The 22998-nt window shown below is 33.2% G+C and overlaps 1 protein-coding gene across 1 annotated transcript; it reads left to right on the top strand.

Moving 5' to 3' along the window:
• Nucleotides 1–6677: 6677 nt before the first annotated feature.
• LOC111046687 (ubiquitin carboxyl-terminal hydrolase isozyme L3) lies at nucleotides 6678–22113 on the top strand. The gene is made up of 7 exons (XM_022332295.2): nucleotides 6678–6929; nucleotides 8308–8319; nucleotides 10908–11039; nucleotides 11887–12032; nucleotides 15453–15670; nucleotides 18855–18913; nucleotides 21379–22113. The coding sequence occupies exons 1-7, from the start codon at nucleotides 6897–6899 to the stop codon at nucleotides 21466–21468; spliced, it is 690 nt and encodes a 229-aa protein (XP_022187987.1). The 5' UTR covers nucleotides 6678–6896; the 3' UTR covers nucleotides 21469–22113.
• Nucleotides 22114–22998: the final 885 nt, after the last annotated feature.

Raw genomic sequence — 22998 nt, 5'->3', positions numbered from 1 at the left:
GAATCTCTTGAATAAGAACTATCCTAGCCCAAAAACAACGAGTTGCATATGAATTTGATGGAATGCCAGTCAATATTGTGATTGTAGAATGTAATCTTTAAAAATAAAAATCGAGCCTCAATTTTTGACATTCAATAACTTTTTTATGTGTGCACCGAATTTGATGATTTTTTTATTTGTGTTCGTTAAGTTCAGGACCAGGTTTATGGCCTATCAAATTTATAATTTGACTTCAGGACACTTTTCTACGGTCCTTCAAAGTTTACATGTAATCCTTATGTGATAAGATTTGTGAGCTGGCCACAAACAGAAATAAAAATCAGCTTTTATAATCATTGCGTCATACAACAGCCGTCGGTAGATAGTAGACAAGAGTATGTGCTGCTCCATAACCGCCCATGTATTTAAACAAAATGACTGTTCTGTGTGTAACCATCCAGCAGTGCGGCCTCAGGTTGAAGACTTACATGCTCTAAAGAAATTGCTTTGTTTCGAAAAATTGTGCTGTCTTCGGTGTTCAGAATTAATTGATTTTTAGTAAATTATTTATTTTGCAGTTGGAAAATAAGGTGTATAGGGAGAAGGTGTAGAGGGAAAAGTTTGGAGCACAATTTTTGACCCCGCAGTTCTGATGGTTAGGGGACGAACAAAAAATCATACCGGTATCAAAATTCCTCACCCCTAATCACTGTGCTTATGCACATAGAAATAAATATTTCCTTCTACTTTGTGACTTATGTGCGATGGGGGTAGTTTAATGGTACCGTAACATTTTTGTGGCTTTCTCATCTATCTCGGAAACTATGCGTCGTATGGAAATAACCATTCTATAGGCTACAAAATAACCACCCCGGAGTATGGGCGCCAATGTATATATTGATACATCAAGTGGTGGCTTTCAACACCACTCAGCCGTAATTTCTAATTTGTTAATTAGAAATAAAGCATTTAGAAATGCGCATTAGGTTTCCTTCTGCCTCCTCACCGAACAACTTTGTAGTAAAGTCTATTATCGTTGTAATGGCAGTGGAGAAAGGTAAGGAGAACATCGTTGCCGATTCTCTGCATTGCCACTGCCTTCTATATATATAAAAAATATAGCTGATACCGGTAGCTGACATTTGATGGATTTAATCGTTCATTCTTGTTTAAAATGATCAATTATATTCTATTCGCTAGGAAAATATATTTATCAATGATTAATAAAAAATTTTCATTATAGAGATTAAATTTAATATTTTTCAGTTAAATATATTTTTACATTGTTAAAAAATGATCTGACAACGTTGCGGAGCAAGAAAAGCACAACTCTTTATGCTTTGTCAAATGATATGCTAATCAAATACTGCATTTACAACATGGACCTCACTATGAAGAGAAGAGATCATCTCATCATAGTCCAGGCAATGAATGCTCAAAAAAGGGTATAGAGGGAAATTTTTGACCCCGCAGTTCTGTTTAGGGAAGTAAGGAGGTGAACATGTCAAAAGTCCCCACCCCTACCCCCTGTGCTAAGGGGGTGGGGGTGGTTCAAAGGTACCATTTATTGGTTTCTCGCATATAACTCGGAAACTAAGTATCTTACGGACATAACTGTTATATACAAAATCTATATCTTCCCTAGTTTTCGAGATATCCCCTCTTGAAGGTGTGACATTTTTGAAAAAACACGTTTGCCTCCAATTTTTTTTCAATGTTTTCTCTTACAACTTTTTCAAAATCGATGGGAAAACTCCATATGCTGATTATGAACTTATAGAGCGTTGAATTCTCTTCAATTTGATGTATAATTTCACACTTTTACGAATTTCCCTACACTTTTTGCAGCAGCTTTAGTGTTGATGTAAAATCTCAATTTTTGCAATAATAGACCAATATTTGACAAAGGAATTTGGAGGTAATGTTTTAAACACAATTTTTGACTTTGCTGCTTTGTTAAGACTAGTTGGGAGAAGAACATATCAAAAGTCATCATTCCTAACTAATGTACTAAGGGGATGAGGGTTGTTTAAATGTTGCATTTTTCATTGTTTTGCTCTCACGCCCATATCTTGAGAACAATACGTTCAATCGAAATAACTAACTATTCAAAAATGAAGCTTAATAAATTTTCTACTCTTTTTGTTCGGTAGAATTTTGAGATATTCCCAACAGTTCCCGAGATGTTCACTCTTGAAGGTATGTAGTTGTCAAAATGACAGGTTTTTATTCAATGTTTTGCTCATTCAGGGCTTATAACTCTCCAACAATGAATCGCAAAAATTCATGCTTATCGTAGGTTTGTAGAGCATTGAATTCTCTTTGAAATTATGTATTATTTCACTATTCCAAGTTTTCCTTTCATTGTTTATAGCAGCTTCAATGTAGGGGGTGAAATTTTCATTGCTGCAAGAATTGATCGTTTGACAATGACATTTGAAGGGGGTGTCAGTGAAACAATTTTTTACTTTGCAGCTTAATTTGGACTAGTTAGTAGGAGAACATACCAAAAGTGCGCATCTTTATCCCCTCTTTTGAAGGTGTGCAACCGCTGAGTTGACACTTGTTGAACCAATGAAAATTTAACCCCCTACATTGAAGCTGCTATAACAATGAAAGGAAAACTTGAAATAGTGAGCAAAACACTGAAAAATGCAACATTTAAACAACCCTTATCCCCTTAGTACATTAGTTAGGAATGAGGACTTTTGATATGTTCTTCTCCTAACTAGCCTTAACAAAGCTGCAAAGTCAAAAATTGTGTTTAAAACATTACCTCCAAATTCCTTTGTCAATATTGGTCTATTGTTGCAAAAATTGAGATTTCACAATCAACACTAAAGCTGCTGCAAAAAGTGTAGGGAAATTCGTAAAAGTGTGAAATTATACATCAAATTGAAGAGAATTCAACGCTCTATAAGTTCATAATCAGCATGGAGTTTTCCCATCGATTTTGAAAAAGTTGTAAGAGAAAACATTGAAAAAAAAATTGGAGGCAAACGTGTTTTTTCAAAAATGTCACATCCTTCAAGAGGGGATATCTCGAAAACTAGGGAAGATATAGATTTTGTATTATGTCCGTAAGATACTTAGTTTCCGAGTTATATGCGAGAAACCAATAAATGGTACCTTTGAACCACCCCCACCCCCTTAGCACAGGGGGTAGGGGTGGGGACTTTTGACATGTTCACCTCCTTACTTCCCTAAACAGAACTGCGGGGTCAAACATTGTCTTCCAAACATTTCCCTCTATAACCTTTCTTTGACTGGTCTACAGTCCACTGACTCTACTGTATGATACCTATGCCTATGTGTTCGCAGCTATTTGTGCATCTAAATAAGGGACTGAAGTGTAAATTTTTCTTATTGATATTATTTATGGTCTCACTCAGGTGGAAAAATAATTGAAATCAATAATAAACACAGTATAATTTTCTTCCTTCATCTATAACAATATTAATAAAAATATATTGTTCAACTTTATCTCTATTAAGTTAAGTAGCCTATTACTTTTTAAATAATCAACTTATCATAAATGAACATAACTAGCATTAATTCGATGTTGTTTATTTATTTTATGTACACATGAAAATGGCTCTTAAACGATTGAAACTGATAGTATACAAATAAAATAGAGTGTACTTGATAGTTTTTTATACTAAGCTTTAATAATCAGTCGCCCTAAAAAGAATAGTAGAGGCACATTCAAGTATATACTTTTTTAGTAAGTTTGAACTTTACTAGCAGACAGGGCCGCCCCGAGGTTAATAGGCGCCCGGGGCGAGATTTTGATATGCGCCCCCTCCCCACAGTATAGCGCGGTAAGGTAGTATTTAAAAGTAAAGCCACATTGCTATTCCAGGAGGAGAACTTACATTATGGGCTGCATCCTTTTCTTGATAATCAAGCTATAGATTTTAAAAGCAGTGTTTAGCAAGCTGATCCTTCTATAGTTGTCACAGGAACAACTCAGTCCAGTCAATATAGACATAAAAAAGGGGGTGTGCTGCAATTTTGTAGTTCTGATTCTTTAATATATTATTTGGATACATGAGAGAAGTCCAGAACCAAATTCTTCATGCAAAATTTCCTTGTGCTAGATACAGTAATCGGACGGAAAAATTTGCTCTCGCCTTTGTTTTAGATTATAAAATTCTGAATAAAATGAGATCATTCGGAACTCTCTATCTCCAATGAGTACTGAGTTATAATTTTTTTTAATGAGTAAAATTTAAAGAAAAAATCAATTCTGATGAATTTTAATTGAAATTCTTTATTCTCCAAAAAATATTAACAATACAATTATATTTGCATGTAAAAAATACATTTCATTGGAGGCTCCTCTTATGGGCACATACTGTATGCCTGATTTTTTTGATCAATAATATCTTCCGATTGTTACCATTTAGTTAGATGTATAATTCAAATTCTCTCTGGGCGTATTTTCGTGCTCTACAATCTAAGATCAGGTAGAGCGCTCTATCTCATATAGATTTCCAGGTAAGCCTGACAACAATGCTCCTTGTATTGTGAAAAACGCCTAATTTTCAGCTTGAACCATCATAGCCAACTACATTGTCCTCACATTGATATTTCGCACAATGACATAAGTTCATGAGATTATGTTCTATAAGAATCACCCGTTAGATGCACTTTATTTCATTATTTTAGTGAACATTGGGACACCTCAAGGATTAAAATTTCAAACACTTATAACTTTTGACATAATGCTAGGATCTCATCGTACTACACTTCATTCTTCTCGGTTCGTCAAGGCGGTCCAAAATCATGCATCATAAGTCCAAATTCGGTCGAAAATTTATTGTTGAGTGTATTCAAGCCTATATTCCAATACACAAGAAATGGCCAATTTCTAGTAGCTAGTGATGATGGTTGAAGCTGAAAATTAGGTGTTTTTCACAATACAAGGAGCATTGTTGTCAGGTGTATCTGGAAATCTATATGAGATAGAGCGCTCTACCTGATCTTATATTGTAGAGCACAAAAATACGCCCAGAGGGACTTTGAATTATACATCTTACTAAATGGTAACAATCGGAAGATATTATTGATCAAAGACTAAAATTCATCAGAATTGACATTTTCTTTGAATTTTACTCATTAAAAAAAATTATAAGTCAGTAGACTACTTATTGAAGATAGAGAGTTCCAAATGATTCAATTTTATTCAGAATTTTTTAATCTAAAACAAAGGCGTGAGCAATGATTTTTCAGTCCGATTACTGGATTTGGCAGAAATAGCTGAAAACTGGAAAATGAACAGAAAATACGAGGTTTTTGGGCCACTCTGTATCTAGCACAAGGAAATTTTGCATGAAGAATTTGGTTCTGGACTTCTCTCATGTATCCAAATAATATAATAAAAAATCAGAACCAATATATAAATTGCAAGCACCAATGTATGTAGTGACTGGACTATATCTCCCTTCTTATAGATTTGACTGTAGCCACTTTCCAAACTTCTGGGATCCTCAATAATTATCTCCAGCATATATTTATCAAATGGAGGAAGAATTTTGAAAAAGATTCCCCCATGCTTGAACAGCTCCATATTCAAAACATCCGGCCCAGCTTGTCTTATCTTATACTCTTTTCTAGCCTTGTATTTTGCAGGCTAAAACCTATTTCATTTTAAATTTCCGTTGATATAACTGAATTTTCAATTTATTTTTAATTGAAAAAGTTTGAATTTATTTTTAGTTGAAAAATTTTCAATTTAGGAATATCAACGAAAATTTAAAATTAAATAGGTGTTAGCCTGCAGAATACAAGGTTAGAGAAGAGTATTAAGAAGTTTTATCACTTAGCTTGGGACAATGAAGCGACCAATGACGACTTGCAGGTTGCAGGAGCAGTGGGCGCGCACAGGCCCACTCATTGACTGGAGAAATAGGCCTATACGCCTATGCTATGCGTAAAGTGACTGCATTTACAAAAGTTTAGTCAGTGAACGTCAAGTTTTATTGTTTATGCCACAATTAACACTATACACAAGTAATGAGTTATACATAGAAATGGATTGATAAGTAATTATTCAAGACTTTTAACGTGAAGGTGAAATAAAGGTACTTGAACCGATAATGTCGGGGCGGTAATCATTATACGACCGCGGCGCCCCCCTAGCTGCGTCGCCCGGGGCGACCAAATTTGCTTGCTAATTGAATAAATTAGATGAACAATAAAGATGAGTGGGACCCACTCACTGCTCGGTCGAGGAAGGAAACTCAGTTTCCGAAAATTTCCGTTTCTAATGTAAGTTTTTAAGTGTTTTCAATCTATATATGTCTTGTGTCTCCTGTTTCAATTTATATTACAAACTTTAAAGTGTCTTCTGTTATGTGCTATATATATATATATATATATATATTATATATATATATATAATATATATATATATATATTTAAATGGCATCTTTAAGGACGTCTGTGAAGTTGGCCCGGACGAAAATTTGATTTAAATAAAGATTTCTAAATAAAGATTTTTTTTAAACACCAAGTGTCTTTGGTAAAATCTATTATAGTCGATTAATCGTTATGGAATAATCGATACCTCGATTAATCGGTATGGAATAATCGATACCTCGATTAATCGAAGCTGTCTGACATCAAATAGTAGTTGATCGATTATTTCTCAAAAACATCGACTATTCCGATTAATCGATACCTATGCCTAGTTCCGCTTGCCCCCGCAACGCCAATTGCCAGCATTAAATTGAGTTTTTGCCGGTCATTTCCCAAGTTTTGTCTTATCTTTCGTCACAAGTGTGACTCATAGGTATTTCAACAAGAATACACTATTATTTGGTTAAAGCCAGAACTTTATTACATTAGGCTGTCCTTTATTGAATTAGAATTCATTTTCTCTATTTCTTGAATTTTAAAACTCAAACTGCAAGATGGCCTGGCTTCCGTTGGAATCTAACCCTGATGTAAGTAGCCTTTCTTTACGTTTTTCAATTTTATAGTTTCTATTACCTTAGCAGGTTTTTACTTATTTAGAATTTCAATTATTTTTCCAAATTTGCTTGCTAATTGAATAATTGAATTAGATGAACAATAAAGATGAGTTATCCACTATAGGTTAACTAGGTACTAGTAAGCCTAACTTAAAACATTTTTATGTTTCACTTTTTTAATCAATTTTACACTTAATGCAATTAGCCTATTATAGTTACCAGCTAATGTATTATTAATAGAATTGATATACGGTAAGGTATTGAAAAAGTGAATACATAGGTAGTTGATAAATAATCATTAATATTAGTCTCCTATACTGTATGTAAAGGCCTATCGATCTTATAAAGTAGAAAGGGACATAGAGTAACTTACGATCATTTGTTTTGAGGATGGATTACTCATGTTGTCGTTTATAAACGGTACTCATACTGTTATAAATATTTTTAATACGTTACGGTACCGTGTTATTACATTCTTAAAACCAACCTTTAAATCGACCATTCAGAAGAGCAGATAGTAATTTATTGAACATCTTTGCCGCTAATGCACGGGAAAAGCTCTTTACTTGGGGGTGCATTTATGTTGGAGCTGTGATACTATATAGTTTGTGTAAAATAAGTTGAGACTTGGCCCTCCATCCAAAGAAATTGCAGGGTTGCCAAATCGTGTAAAATTAAAACTCTCAAATTTCCAATTCAACGTCAGAATTGGATGTAGAGTATCATCCCCGATATCCTAGTAGTACTAAAAAAGTTTCAGGGTTGAAGGATTAAAAGGAAATTTAACTTTTATGACATCATTGGAAATCGAAAATTTGCTTTTCTTTTGAATATCACTTTTCTCAGAATCATAGGGCGTCGTAATGCGTAATAATTTTATATCAAATTAATAGGGAGAATGTTTCCTTTCTATTGGTGTCTGGATCATTTTTATCCAACGTATAGTTATTTTTTAATTAATGATTATGTTTGTCAATGTCGAGACATTTCGAGCAGAAAACATGAAATTTTTGGACATGCTAGAAACCTTTTTTGTTTAAAAAGATAAGCAGGTGGTGAAAGCAAGAAAGATTCTCAGAAATGATTGAAATTATTTTTCCAATTGTCAAACGTACTCGGAAGACAGCTGCTGCTGCTTTATTTGCTGTCTTTTCTCTGCCATTTTTGTGGCTTATTGCCGCAAGCTATATGAACAGCCGATATTAGGAGAGCGCTACTCTGCTAGTAACGCTACTCTTAGTAGCGCTTGTATTGCTTATCACAGCTCCAGCATGAACATCTACAATAACTGGAAAAATCATGTCATGATGGCATTTCTTATATAAAACAGTTTTTTTCTTTTTTGTTTCAGGTGATGAACAAGGTACCTATGATACATCTAGCAGCAATTTTTTTCATTTCTCAATGCATTGGGGCTTGGCAAGTTATATTAGGCTATAATTGAAAAATTAATAAAAACCTTGTATTTATATAGGTCTAAATATCTATAAATTAATCAACTCCCACAGGATCTGAGAATGTTATTTAGAGGGTTGTTAAAAACGCAATTGATTGTTGAGGTATTGTCAAATTTTTGCCGCACTAAATGATCCGTTTTCAATGTATTTTTTTATTTCTTTTCACTTTCCTTGCCCTATTACCATAGGTAAGGAAAGTATTGCTCTTCGTGTGTGTGTGTGTTTGAGTGTATGTGCGTCTGTGTACACGATATTTCATCTCCCAATTAACAGAATGACTTGAAATTTGGAACTTAAGATCCTTACACTATAAGGATCCGACACGAACAATTTCGAGGCTTCAGATACAATTTAAACAAAAAAATTCAAGAGGAAAAGATTGAGCATGAAAATCTCTACAAGTAATGTTCAGTAACATTTTCATCTCAATTTGAAAATAAGCTAGGAATTCGAGAAAATGTGATTATTCAATTACAAACTGTTGGCAACTGTTGATTCTATTAAATCCTATTATATTCAATTACAAACTGTTGGCAACTGTTGATTCTATTAAATCCTATTATATTAAGCGAGGAATTTCTGTATTTATATATCTGGTTATTTATGTTTTAACGGATCTCAAAAACGGCTCTAACGATTTTCACGAAACTTGGAACATAGCAGTTTCATGATATAAATATCCGATTGCACTAGGTCTCATCCCTGGGAAAACTCGCTGAACGACATTAAAAGGATAATTCATGAGAGGAATTTTATCTAGCTAGATAATTTAATCGATTTGATCAACATAATCTGATTTGTTGACATGACATGATAATCCTCCTAAACTAGAGTATATCATCATTTTTAAAGTTAATCATTATTTGACAATTTCAAGTGATTAGTGAGTGTTATTTTGTTATTCAATTTGGTTTGTATATAATCTAAATTATAATTTTTTTGTTTTCAAATGTTTGAACAGCATATTGAACCTGAATTAAAGTGTATGGAACATAACCTACTTTCTGGACTATTTATAGTGTATAAATCAAAATTCGGGAAAGAAACAGTTTTGGGCTGTGCCTGTTAGTACTTCCCCAATCATTTTAAAGAATTGTGTTCGGTTTATTAAAAGTCAATAAATAATTAACGAGCGAAGCTTGGTGCCTCGATATTCATTCACTATGAAGAGATAGCAGACCTCGTGTGTCTCCAGCGTTATTGTCCTGTCACCAGCTGGCTCTGATGTTTGAAAAGTAGACTTGAGATGCACGTGAACACCAGCGTCAGGTGATCAATTTTCATAACGGCAAGGAAAGTTGTGTGAGTGCTTCACACCAGATTTTTATGTTCCAGTTTTATGTTTCTGTGACTCGTCTCCTGTTTGTTTATCAGATGCTTATAGGGTGTTATCTTGAATTGAATTGAATCAATGCTCATTAAATGATTAAGAACGTTATTAATTTATACTTATTTATTATAATCATAATGAGGCTAGAACGACCAAGGTATAATGCTCTTTATACTAATATTTATTAGTACAGTACTTTGATTCTTTAAATATTCTTTGAATATCTTTAGATATTTAACAACTTTGGTGACACAAATGACATTCATTATAACCTTTATATCATGCCAATTCTCATAGAAGAAAATATTTTTATGAGAGTGTTTCTTGAGGGTTGAAAATTTTTATAAATAACGTTTAAATGTATAATAACAAACGTTTTAGAACAGTTTATTTTGATTAAAATGTCTATTATGCTCGTCTCATTAAGCAACCAGTCGATCTACAATGGACTGCCACAGACCGTCCGCAACCTCCAGTTAGTGGTTTCGAGAAAGAAATTGTTACGTGAGAAACTTTGTATTACGTGTATCATTGTATAATATTGGTGATGGTGAGATGGCCAGTTTCTTTGAGTTATTTTGATCTTTACATCTTGAAGTGCCATCTTGATAAACATTGTATTTTAAATGTATTACTTTCATAATTGACGAAATCTATCCAGCATGAGGCTGGTCAACGACTGATTGAATTGAAAAGTCTCGGTCACCAGTGGGTTTCCAGAGAGCAACTATCGGGGGTCATGCGTAAAGCAAGTTTAGACACCAGCCGGCCAGTGTAAATAGAGCAAGAGAAGCCCACGCCCGCGTCTCACTGGTGGCCGAGTCTGGTGCCGTGATTTATTAAGAGCCTCTCTCTTAATTTTATAGAACTTTATCATTGATTGATTTATTATTTAGGATTTGAGGATTACTATTCTATAACCTTTTTTATGAAACTCTACAGCCGTCATTTTGACTGTCGCGGCCCAATTGCGACTCTCGAAGATCGGTTTAATATCAATTGGTTTCGATATCCTGAAGTAGGCCTACCAGAAAATTTGGGTCTGTTGCCATTTCCATACTAGCACACGATAGTCATTAAGTAACCCCACTGATATGAGACTATTTTAAGATGTTTTAAAAAATCTTACCCTAACAGCATGATTAATTTTGGTGTGATTGACAGTTCCTCACTAACCTGGGAATGTCGACTGAGAAGTGGCAGGTTTCTGATGTCTATGGACTGGACCCTGATGTTCTAGCTATTGTACCCAGGCCGGTACTGGCTCTAATCATGTTGTTTCCTTGTTCAGATAAGGTACGTCTTTTTCTATTTCTGTAATTAATCTATTCTTATGTTCAGTATAATCATATATTCTATTATTGTCGTTCTTCAAATAAGCTATTCTTGACATCGTGGGTGTAAATTTTTGTTGTTCAGTATTTTATCCAGAAAGTAGTCTAATATTAATTCGAAAGATTTACAAGTTTCATTTCGTTATGTGTTATCATCACAATTCAAGATATTCTAAAAGCGAAAAAATTGATTTAATCCATCAAAATAATTTGCATCCCTGCGTTGTTCTGCTTTACTGCATAAAATTTAATGTATTCTTTATTCACTTGAAATAAGGAGTTTTTGGTCTCGTTTTTATTGATGTATTCTCTTCATTGAATTTTTATGTTCAGTGCTACACGTTTTCCACAGTTTTATGGATTTCTCTTATTATTTTGATGTTTTATGAAGTTGAATAATTTTATAATCTCGAATAGTGTGGACAACACTATAGAAGAAGCTTCAGCATTGCTAGCGTTAGGCTATTCATCTACTCTGTTATTGACTTAGTAGATGGTTAGGTTATTTTTAAGAAGTTATTTGAAAATTCATCAAACATTCGAGTCTTCGTAATTCTATTAGTAGGCCTAAATTACATATTCAGGCGGTGGGACCTTCCCGCAAGGGACTCCCCACCAACAAAAGCCATACGAATTAACTTTTTTATTAGTAGGCCTATTTGTAACTCACTTTCCAAACCCACACCCATTTGTTCGAATTTTGAATTAATTCAATTCATGGAAATAAACGCAATTTATATTTAATTCATAGTTGAGAATGATATTGTATTTATCAATGTATAAATGAATAAATTCATTTTTGTTTCTAGTATGAGGAGTATAAGAAAGAGCAAGAAGAAGAAATCACTAAAAAAGGACAGACTGTTCCAGGCAACTTATTCTTTGTGAAGCAATACGTACACAATGCTTGTGGTACAATAGCTCTTATCCATAGTATTGCTAATAATCTAGACAGGTAAGCAAACCGAATTATAAAACAGATTTTTATTGAATTTTATATTGATAAAATTTATTGAAAGTGATATAAAGATGAATGAGATAAGTTTATTCAGAACAGATATTGAACTAATAAAATAAATGTGTGTAATCGATTAAACTTCGCTTGATTTTAGTTTAATTGATAGAATCCTCACAGATTATCATGGGCTCAAATCTTTAAATCACTATGGATAATTATTGATAAAATGAGTGTAAGAGAAACATCTATTGAAAATTTGTTGCCTTTGAGAGCGCCAGGCAAACATTATTTCTCTCTTAATTGAATGACATTAATGAAGTAAGTTACCTCACTATTTTAAATAATAAGGTTGAATTATTTTGTTCATTTATTCTGACATATTTAACATATCTTAATTCTTAGTTAAAATGAATAAATAAGTCCATAATGAATAACATCGTTAGGCCTACAGCACTAAGCCCTATAACACTATTTTCGGTAAATCATGTAGTGTTCGTTCCTTTGTAATAAACAATTAATAACACTTAAATAGCTTCAAACTCTATGAACCCTGTAAGATTGTTTTTTGCTTTCCTCTACCCTAAATTCTTTGCTCCTTTGTAATAAGTAAATGAATTAGCTCAAAATAATACATAATAAATATAACATATAGCTATATCCTTTTAAACATATAGCTATATGATTATTTATTATGTATTATTTTGAGCTAATTCATTTACTTATTACAAAGGAGCAAAGAATTTAGGGTAGAGGAAAGCAAAAAACAATCTTACAGGGTTCATAGAGTTTGAAGCTATTTAAGTGTTATTAATTGTTTATTACAAAGGAACGAACACTACATGATTTACCGAAAATAGTGTTATAGGGCTTAGTGCTGTAGGCCTAACGATGTTATTCATTATGGATTCATTAAGCTTTATAACCATTTTGGACTTGGTCCAAATAGAGTCGTTAGTCAATATAATATTCTGATTTAATTTTGAAACTTCTTTATTTGATATAGCTACTTATTCTTTATTTGAAACTTCTACTCCGTTCATTTGATATAAAATTATTACGCATTACGACGCTACATGATTCTGAGAGAAGTGATATTCAAAAGAAAAACAAATCTTCGCGATGTTTCCAATTTTATAATAAAAGTTCAATTTCCTTTTAATCCTTCAACCCTGAAACTTTTTTAGCACTACTAGGATATCGGGGATGATATTATACATCCAATTCTGACGTTGAATTGGAAATTTGAGAAAGTTGCAATTTTACACGATTTGGCAACCCTGTAATTTCTTCGGATGGAGGGCCAAGTCTCACCTTGTTTTACACAAACTATAGGTATGAATTTGATCAAAATCGTTGGAGCCGTTTTCGAGAAAATCGCGAAAAACCCTGTTTATGACAACATTTTCGCCATTTTAGCCGCCATCTTAAATTGCATTTGATCGAAATTGTTCGTGTCGGATCCTTATAGTGTAAGGTCCTTAAGTTCCAAATTTCAAGTCATTCCGTTAATTGGGAGATGAGATATCGCGTACAAGGACGCACATACACACACACACACACACACACACACACACATACAGACCAATACCCAAAAACCACTTTTTTGGACTCAGGGGACCTTGAAACGTATAGAAATCCAGAAATTGGGGTACCTTAAGTTTATTCAGAACAGATATTGAACTAATAAAATAAATGTGTGTAATCGATTAAACTTCGCTTGATTTTAGTTTAATTGATAGAATCCTCACAGATTATCATGGGCTCAAATCTTTAAATCACTATGGATAATTATTGATAAAATGAGTGTAAGAGAAACATCTATTGAAAATTTGTTGCCTTTGAGAGCGCCAGGCAAACATTATTTCTCTCTTAATTGAATGACATTAATGAAGTAAGTTACCTCACTATTTTAAATAATAAGGTTGAATTATTTTGTTCATTTATTCTGACATATTTAACATATCTTAATTCTTAGTTAAAATGAATAAATAAGTCCATAATGAATAACATCGTTAGGCCTACAGCACTAAGCCCTATAACACTATTTTCGGTAAATCATGTAGTGTTCGTTCCTTTGTAATAAACAATTAATAACACTTAAATAGCTTCAAACTCTATGAACCCTGTAAGATTGTTTTTTGCTTTCCTCTACCCTAAATTCTTTGCTCCTTTGTAATAAGTAAATGAATTAGCTCAAAATAATACATAATAAATATAACATATAGCTATATCCTTTTAAACATATAGCTATATGATTATTTATTATGTATTATTTTGAGCTAATTCATTTACTTATTACAAAGGAGCAAAGAATTTAGGGTAGAGGAAAGCAAAAAACAATCTTACAGGGTTCATAGAGTTTGAAGCTATTTAAGTGTTATTAATTGTTTATTACAAAGGAACGAACACTACATGATTTACCGAAAATAGTGTTATAGGGCTTAGTGCTGTAGGCCTAACGATGTTATTCATTATGGATTCATTAAGCTTTATAACCATTTTGGACTTGGTCCAAATAGAGTCGTTAGTCAATATAATATTCTGATTTAATTTTGAAACTTCTTTATTTGATATAGCTACTTATTCTTTATTTGAAACTTCTACTCCGTTCATTTGATATAAAATTATTACGCATTACGACGCTACATGATTCTGAGAGAAGTGATATTCAAAAGAAAAACAAATCTTCGCGATGTTTCCAATTTTATAATAAAAGTTCAATTTCCTTTTAATCCTTCAACCCTGAAACTTTTTTAGCACTACTAGGATATCGGGGATGATATTATACATCCAATTCTGACGTTGAATTGGAAATTTGAGAAAGTTGCAATTTTACACGATTTGGCAACCCTGTAATTTCTTCGGATGGAGGGCCAAGTCTCACCTTGTTTTACACAAACTATAGGTATGAATTTGATCAAAATCGTTGGAGCCGTTTTCGAGAAAATCGCGAAAAACCCTGTTTATGACAACATTTTCGCCATTTTAGCCGCCATCTTGAATTGCATTTGATCGAAATTGTTCGTGTCAGATCCTTATAGTGTAAGGTCCTTAAGTTCCAAATTTCAAGTCATTCCGTTAATTGGGAGATGAGATATCGCGTACAAGGACGCACATACACACACACACACACACACACACACACACATACAGACCAATACCCAAAAACCACTTTTTTGGACTCAGGGGACCTTGAAACGTATAGAAATCCAGAAATTGGGGTACCTTAATTTTTTTCGGAAAGCAATACTTTCCTTACCTATGGTAATATGGCAAGGAAAGTAAAAATGTTGAAGTGACACATAACCTAGCTACATTTGGACTGTTGTAAAAATTAGAATCGAAACCGTTTTGGGCGTAAGCCTGTGGTACTTATCTGAAAGTTGTGTAATTCTGAATGATTAAATCGGTTTGCAGCATCAAACTTGGCGACGGTCACCTGAAGAAGTACCTGGACGATGCAGTGAAGCTGAGCCCGGATGAGCGCGGCCACTTGCTGCAGAATGAGGTGGGGATCATCGACACCCATAAGGAGCTGGCGCAAGAGGGCCAAACCGCCGCACCCCAGCCCACAGACCCGGTCGCCTACCACTTTGTCGCCTTCGTGCACCACGACGGCAGCCTCTTCGAACTAGGTCATTCACTCTCAATTAAATAAGTTTCCAATATTGATCTTCTAATCAATAAATTATTTATTTATTGGATAGAGTAAACAATACAATAGTCAGAAAAGAAAAAATAGTATATTGCCCAAAATTTCAATTACATAATTTTGTCTCAAATTTTCCAATTATTATGTTGGTTATGTCCGTTTAAATTTCTACACCAAATCATCCATCTGAAACTAAAAATATATACATATTCATATAAATATACAATTCAGGTAAAAACACCAGGAATTCGTCCAAAACTGCTTTAAACCTTATCTCAAAATTAAAAACCACTTGAAGTTGGCATTATTTTGTCTCCAAACATGTAGTGAATAAAAAAAGTTTAAGAACATGGTACTTTAGTATATACAGGGTGATTCATAATTATGGTAAAATATTTCAATACGTGATAGTAGAGGTAAAAATAAAAAAAAAAGTTCATATAAACATATATCCATAAACGCTTCATTAGCGAGCTATACAGAGTGAAAGATTTCGCCCGGAATTCAGTTCCTCGTGAAATACGCCGATGCTGAATTGTTCGGCGACTAGTTTTTGAGAAACTTATGCTGGATTCATATGAAAAATATCTGAAAAATTGAATAAAACTAGTCTGGAAGCTGTAGTGTGAGTAGTTTTGAGAAAAAAGTTGTAATATGCAAAAAATCTAAGTAGAAAAACACAGACTTCTACGTTTGTTGCCCAATAATTTTCTTTAATGACCAGTAAACAAATAATTCCTCGCAATAAAAATTGTAGAGAATTTAATTCTGGAAAGAATGATGTAAGCTGTGTAAACTAAATTCAATTAAAAGTTGGATAAAATGTATTCTTATGTAGTACATTACACCACAAAAACTTGCTGTTTTATGAGAAGAGAACTAATAACTCATAAGTTGTAGCTGATTGCAAATAAAATATTCGGTTTTTATGAAAAGTTTTTTTTTATATGAAAGTAGCATATCTAAATGACATTAAACTTATACCAAAAGACTAGTAGATCATGCCATTAAGCCTGGGAGGAAGCTCGAACAGGAGTAGATGATCTCCTACGATTCCTGCCCAAATGTTTACTGAAAACTGATGTTGTGGAAGATTAGGATTGATGGCATGAGGATTCTCAGCTGCCCAAATATGTTGGTTGTGGACGTTAACGATAGCTGTTCTTGTAAAGTGTGCCTCGTCGGTAAATAAAACGGTTGATAAAAAGTTTGGGTAAACAAGTTTTACTAAAAACCATCGGCAAATACCAGCACGGGGAATACAGTCTCGTGGCAATAGAGTACTTTCTGGTGGTGGTATGGATGTAATTTATGCTATTTTAGTATCCTCCAAATGAAGATTGATTGACATTTAACTGCACTGACAATTCTCTTGTGCTCTTCTCTGGATGTTCATAAATTTCATTAAGAACTTGTTCTTCTAACTGAACAGTCATAGTAGATCGGGGTCTGCCTGCATAAATGTGCTCTTTGGATATCAAAGAATCTGTTTCAGACGGACGTTGATGAATAGTGGCAAAAAACCTTGAACTTGGATACTCGGTTAGGAAAGTTCTCTTGATACAAACGTCTTGCTTCAGTACTATTACAGTAGTGTCCCATTCCATACATTAAATGCATGTCAGCTAATTCGGAGTATGAATAATGTCTAAGACTACCTGCCATTTTTTAAAAAGTTAACACTTAACACAAAAGCAAAGTGGAATGGTTACAAATAGCTGGTTAATAGATTAAACAAAAAACACAGCGCGGTTACAGTAGGCCTAACTTAGTTTGTACTCAGTTTGTACTTAGTTTTTAACTCAGTTTGTTTTTTATTTTTTGTTCAACAGTGAGCAAAAATATTTCTGGAAATAATTTTCAGCTGATGATTTCTTTTAAATATTTTCTTATTTAAAACATAATAAATCAGCTGTTTTGGAACAGCTGTTATTAAAATCCATGTTTTATTTGCAATCAGCTACAACCTATGAGTTATTAGTTCTCTCCTCATAAAACAGCAAATTTTTGTGGTGTAATGTACTACATAAGAATACATTTTATCCAACTTTTATTTAAATTTAGTTTACACAGCTTACATCATTCTTTTCAGAATTAAATTCTCTACAATTTTTATTGCGAGGAATTATTTGTTTACTGGTCATTAAAGAAAGTTATTGGGCATCAAACGTAGAAGTCTGTGTTTTTCTTAGATTTTTTGCATATTTCAACTTTTTTCTCAAAAACTACTCACACTACAGCTCCCAGACTAGTTTTATTCAATTTTTCAGATATTTTTTCATATGAATCCAGCATAAGTTTCTCAAAAACTAGTCGCCAAACAATTCAGCATTGGTGTATTTCAGCAGAGGAACTGAATTCCGGGCGAAATCTTTCACCCTGTATAGCTCGCTAATGAAGCGTTTATGGACATATGTTTATATGAACTTTTTTTCTTATTTTTACCTCTACTATCACGTATTAAATTATTTTACCATAATTATGAATCACACTGTATATTATACAGTTTAGAGGTTATTTAGAGATGATTATTTGATTCACACTCAATTTTGAGTCAAAAATAAAATGTATCTACTGAAATTTTGAATTTACAGATTGTGTGTAATTGTGACCGTCTTGCAAGCCTAGTGACTGAATACAGACAATGCTGCATCGACACAAATCATCATTATTTTCATATTGAATTTTCATTTGAATGTTTCGTCTTGATAGGTTTTAGTTTTCATTTTATAATAATAATTTTAATTTTCATAATAATTTTAGGCTTTTAATTTTCACAAGTTACTTTGTCAAAAAATAATCAATTGAGATTAAATTTTAAGCACGAAAGAGCACTGTCACTTTAATCGATTAAATGCTAAAATACAGTTTAAGAGTTGAATTTACGCGAAATAGGTCTTACGCTGAACAGTTAATATAACGCAAACCATATACATTATAGTATATTTTTTAGTTGCAACAGTAATTAAACCTTCAAACGAGCTTTATTGCAGTAGAAATGCATGGGACCCACTAATTAAAAGTATAGTATATTATCCTAAAAGATAGTATATTTTTTAGTTGCATCAGTAACTAAACCTTCAAACGAGCTTCATTGCAGTAGAAATGCATGGGGCCCACTAATTAAAAGTAGATTTGAATTAATTTCCACTTTTGTATTATTTTAGATGGACGTAAATCGTTTCCAATCAACCACGGATCAACCACAAGTGATACTTTACTAGAGGTTAGTACACAATAGTTATTTGTGCAACTAGTGCGCAAAGTGACAGTTTGCTGCACCGAAAGAAACGTTTACGAAGGAATGGCTTCTTGAGTGCAGCAGAGGAACTTTGCTCACGTATTTCACATTAAACTTTTCCTACAGTTACCATTGAATATGAAAAATGAATAATTATGGGTAAAATTATGGCTGAAATCCATCAAATGTTTGTGTGTGTGATGCTGTTATTAATAACAATCTTAATTCGTTTAAAAATTAATAATCCAATTGGAGTTGAAAATTCTCAGCCAAAATTCTCATTTTTATTCATTCAAGAATCAGAAAAAATAAAGATAGAACAAAAAATTCACATTCAACATACACGCCAGCAGCTTGTTGGCTGAACCGAGCTGCAAAATGGCTGAACACAACAAGATGGCTGAACCGACAAGCGCGCGACCTAGCGGGAAGAATCGTACCTAAGTTTGTTTCATCCAGCTAAAAATTACTGAAACACGATTCAGAAATTTAGACGTTTGCTCAAATTACCGAGAAAAATGCTCAATGTAAACTGAGAAATATTTATAAAAATAACATAGACAACAGTGAATATTTATTGTAGTATTGTTATGTTTTTTATTATTTCTATTTATATGAATATCGAACGGTAATCATTTAACCTCAAAATTCGAATTTTATAATGTATATTTGCTACTTTTCTCATTTCTTGCAGTTGAAATAATAATAATTATTATTGATAATTATTATCAATAGAAAAGAACTATTATTTATTATTAAATGATGAGAATTCGTAAATGATGATTATTTAATTATGATTTAGATGAACATTATTCTTGTTTTGGATTTCTAGATTGGGATTTTATCATAAATGTAGGGTAGCCATTGAAATGATTCTTATCTAAATCTAACCACAGTCATTGTTACCAACTTAATTTTTGTTTTCGTGCACTAATCCTCCATATTTAACCCACCAACTATTTTGTGTTGCCATGTTGCAAATCTGGAGTGCAGAAAAGATTTTTCCCGCACTAGAGCGGAAAAGTGAATCTTTGCGTTCTGTAATCAGTGCAGGAATCGTCACTTTTCAAGGTAACTGTAGGAAAATATATTTTTTAACTACTGTTTAGTCGGTTCAGGAAGTGGAGCGACGATATAAACAAACCATGCGAGAGTGGATCTAGGAGTAGCAAGATTGATTAACAGTGCTCAGGAGTAGGAAATAATTAATACTTGACTGAATAATCACAATAAAGCAAGTAATAATCTCCAGAATAAATTCATAAAAAAATCATTGTGAACTGCTGAGTCCAGCAATTGATAGCTGATATGATGAATCAACACTTTCATATGCACACAAGTTTCTGTTATTGTTGCTTCTCCTTTCGATGAACAGACTAAAGCCGAATTTCACATCGTCGTAGTGTTGCTTGAAATACGTATTTGAATAGTCCACGTAACTCCTAAAAATGTTAATCAATCTGTCCATTTCAAACAGGCTTAGCGTATATTTATATTAGGAGATAACGTCGGCTACGTCTTCAAAGCTACGCTACGGCGATGTGAAATCAGCTTAAAATTGAATAAAAGTAAGGTGAAAATACATGAGTTAATCTGAAATTCGGCATCATAAACAAACAATTTTGACGTGACAACGTCTTATAAATTGGTTTGCCGGGTGACACTTCAAGAAACTGCGTTACGTTCCCACGTTATGCGCTCACAATGAGAGCGAGTGAGAGCGTTTGTTTCGGTTCACGGTCGTCTGGAAAGAGCACGAATAGGAGCAGTGGCGAGCAACGCAGCAGCAATCCGAAGGCATTCACCTGGAGAGAGAGTGAAACGGAGCAGTCAACCTGCGCAGGCGCCGCAAGCAATCTCCTGCGACTGCGCCTGCTTAGGTGAATAAGTGAATAGGTTATGTTGTAGTAATCACAATGTTGTGGTTCAGTGCGAGATTCTTTGTATAAATTAATGTTTTTCTTCTTAATTATTCATATTTTATATTTCAGTCATAATTATGAGTAAGCTACTATATTATTTTCCTAGTTTTAGTGTCCTAGTGCAAAGACCATCTTAGTGAAATAAATGTTGGAAAAATACATTAACAGTGATATGGGAGAAGATATTAATAATTATGTACTTGTAGGGTACTCTTGTGTACTTGTAATAAATATGTAGTTGCTTTGTATGATTTGATTTGTATTTTTGTTTTCGTTGGATCCATAGAATTATCAAGGAAAAAGTTCTATAAAAATGATTGTCTCTCATCTCGATCAATGTCCAAACAATTGTTCTGTATTGTGCAACAATAACAGAAACTTGTGTGCGTATGAAAGATTTGATTCATCATATCAGCTATCAATCGACGTCCGGATAACCGATACCAGGATAATCACATCATTTGGTGCTCCACTGTATTTTAATTATTCGATTGCTTTTTGCTTGATTACTTATATTTTCTGTTTCAGGATGCAGTGAAAGTTGTGAAGCAATACATTGAACGTGATCCGGACACTCTGCAATTCACATTGGTGGCTTTGGCTGCAGCTAATGCATAAACTATGCTTACATTTTGCTTCTTGAAGAAGTGGTCAACATAAAATTCAGTCAGCTCAGACTCATATGAATGTCCCCTTTTGTGCCTCATGTCACGAATCACATTACTTATTAAGTTTTAATTTCCAATAAACTAGATATGATTCAATACCCAATGCTTTTACTCATAATCTACACAATATCTTATTTATTGTTTTAAATAAGTTTTATTTATTGTTGTGTCAGCAAATTTTAAGCCTTATATTATTGGTGCATTATTTTAGGACGTATTTTTTAAACAAATTCATTTATTGTAGCCCATTGAAAAAGCTACATAATTAATATTTTTAGAAACGATTTTGAAATTGTTAAGTTATCAACTTGCTTAGAAATATTGAACACATATTTTAGGTTGACTACTCCTTCAATTACAAATTGAGATGTTGGCACCGTTCTTAACTGAGCTGAAAGGCATTTGCTCATTTTTATGCTTGCATTTTACAACGGCTGCCAAAGACTGTTGAGAGTTTTGTTCCTGAGTATTTTTATACAATTTATATACCAGAATAATCGTCTATAGCTTTTGGTGTTGAAAACACATTAGTTGTAATATTCCAAATATTGTATGCTTTAAAAATGCTTAATAAACTCCAGTTCTATTACCTTAAGTTGTTATCAGTATCATTCTCTAACTTAATTTTTTCCTATTGGTCTTTTAGTAGATTGCATTTATTTTTCCAAATAATTTCTATGAATTCCTGGAAATTTTATAGGTACCGTACTCATTATTCTAGATTGTATGTTTATTATTTTCGCTTAAAAGCAATGCGACATTTTTTGTTTTTGAATAGATAGGATTTCCAATTGAACCTATCGTAAAATTTCCCTTCGTAAAAGAAAAATAAGCTGCTTCCATAATTTTCACCAACCCTGTATAAAAAGAAGTAAGGACTTCTGCTAAAGCAAATATTGGCAGACGAAATAATATTTTCCATCTGTTATTTAGTTCTTCGTTCAATATTTGCAGTAGAAGAAGTCCTCAGTTTTATTTATATAGCTTTCATTAGATATTCGAATTAACTATTATTATTATTATTATAAACTAGCAGGTAACCCGTGCTCCGCAAGGGACTATTTTAAAACTTGACGTAATGAAATCTTGAAGAATTGAAAATAGGCCTGTAACCATCATAGGTTAGTTAAGAATCTATGCAAAATTTCAGTCCAGTAGTTCAGACGTGATAATGCGTCAAACATAATCTTCCTATTTAGTACGTGTATAAGCCAGTTTGCCCTTTATAGATTAAAAACTGCAGGGCATATTCATAGTAAATAAATAGTGACTGTTGTGAGTGGTTACAAACTAGTTACTACTAGCCTATACACTATAGTTCAGTCAATGAAAGGTTATGGAGGAAAATGCTTGGTAGACAATATTTTTGACCCCGCAGCTCTGTTTGGGACAGTTTGGCCTAAGGGATAAAAATATCAACAGTCTCCACCAATACCCAATGTGGTAATGGTGTAGGAGTGATTTAAAGGTATCATTTTTG

This window comes from Nilaparvata lugens, chromosome 6 (genome assembly GCF_014356525.2).
Source record: "Nilaparvata lugens isolate BPH chromosome 6, ASM1435652v1, whole genome shotgun sequence".
NCBI classification, from domain to species: Eukaryota; Metazoa; Arthropoda; class Insecta; order Hemiptera; family Delphacidae; genus Nilaparvata; species Nilaparvata lugens.
The sequence above is the reverse complement of the archived record's forward strand: the minus strand, read 5'-3'. Positions and strand labels throughout refer to the sequence as shown.

Bases quoted from the DNA above. Each gene is read 5' to 3' on its own strand.
- LOC111046687 (XM_022332295.2), top strand. From the start codon at position 6,897: ATGGCCTGGCTTCCGTTGGAATCTAACCCTGAT. The intron at 11,040-11,886 runs GTACGTCTTTTT...TTTTGTTTCTAG, and splicing joins TGTTTCCTTGTTCAGATAAG to TATGAGGAGTATAAGAAAGA. The intron at 18,914-21,378 runs GTTAGTACACAA...TTTCTGTTTCAG, and splicing joins CAAGTGATACTTTACTAGAG to GATGCAGTGAAAGTTGTGAA.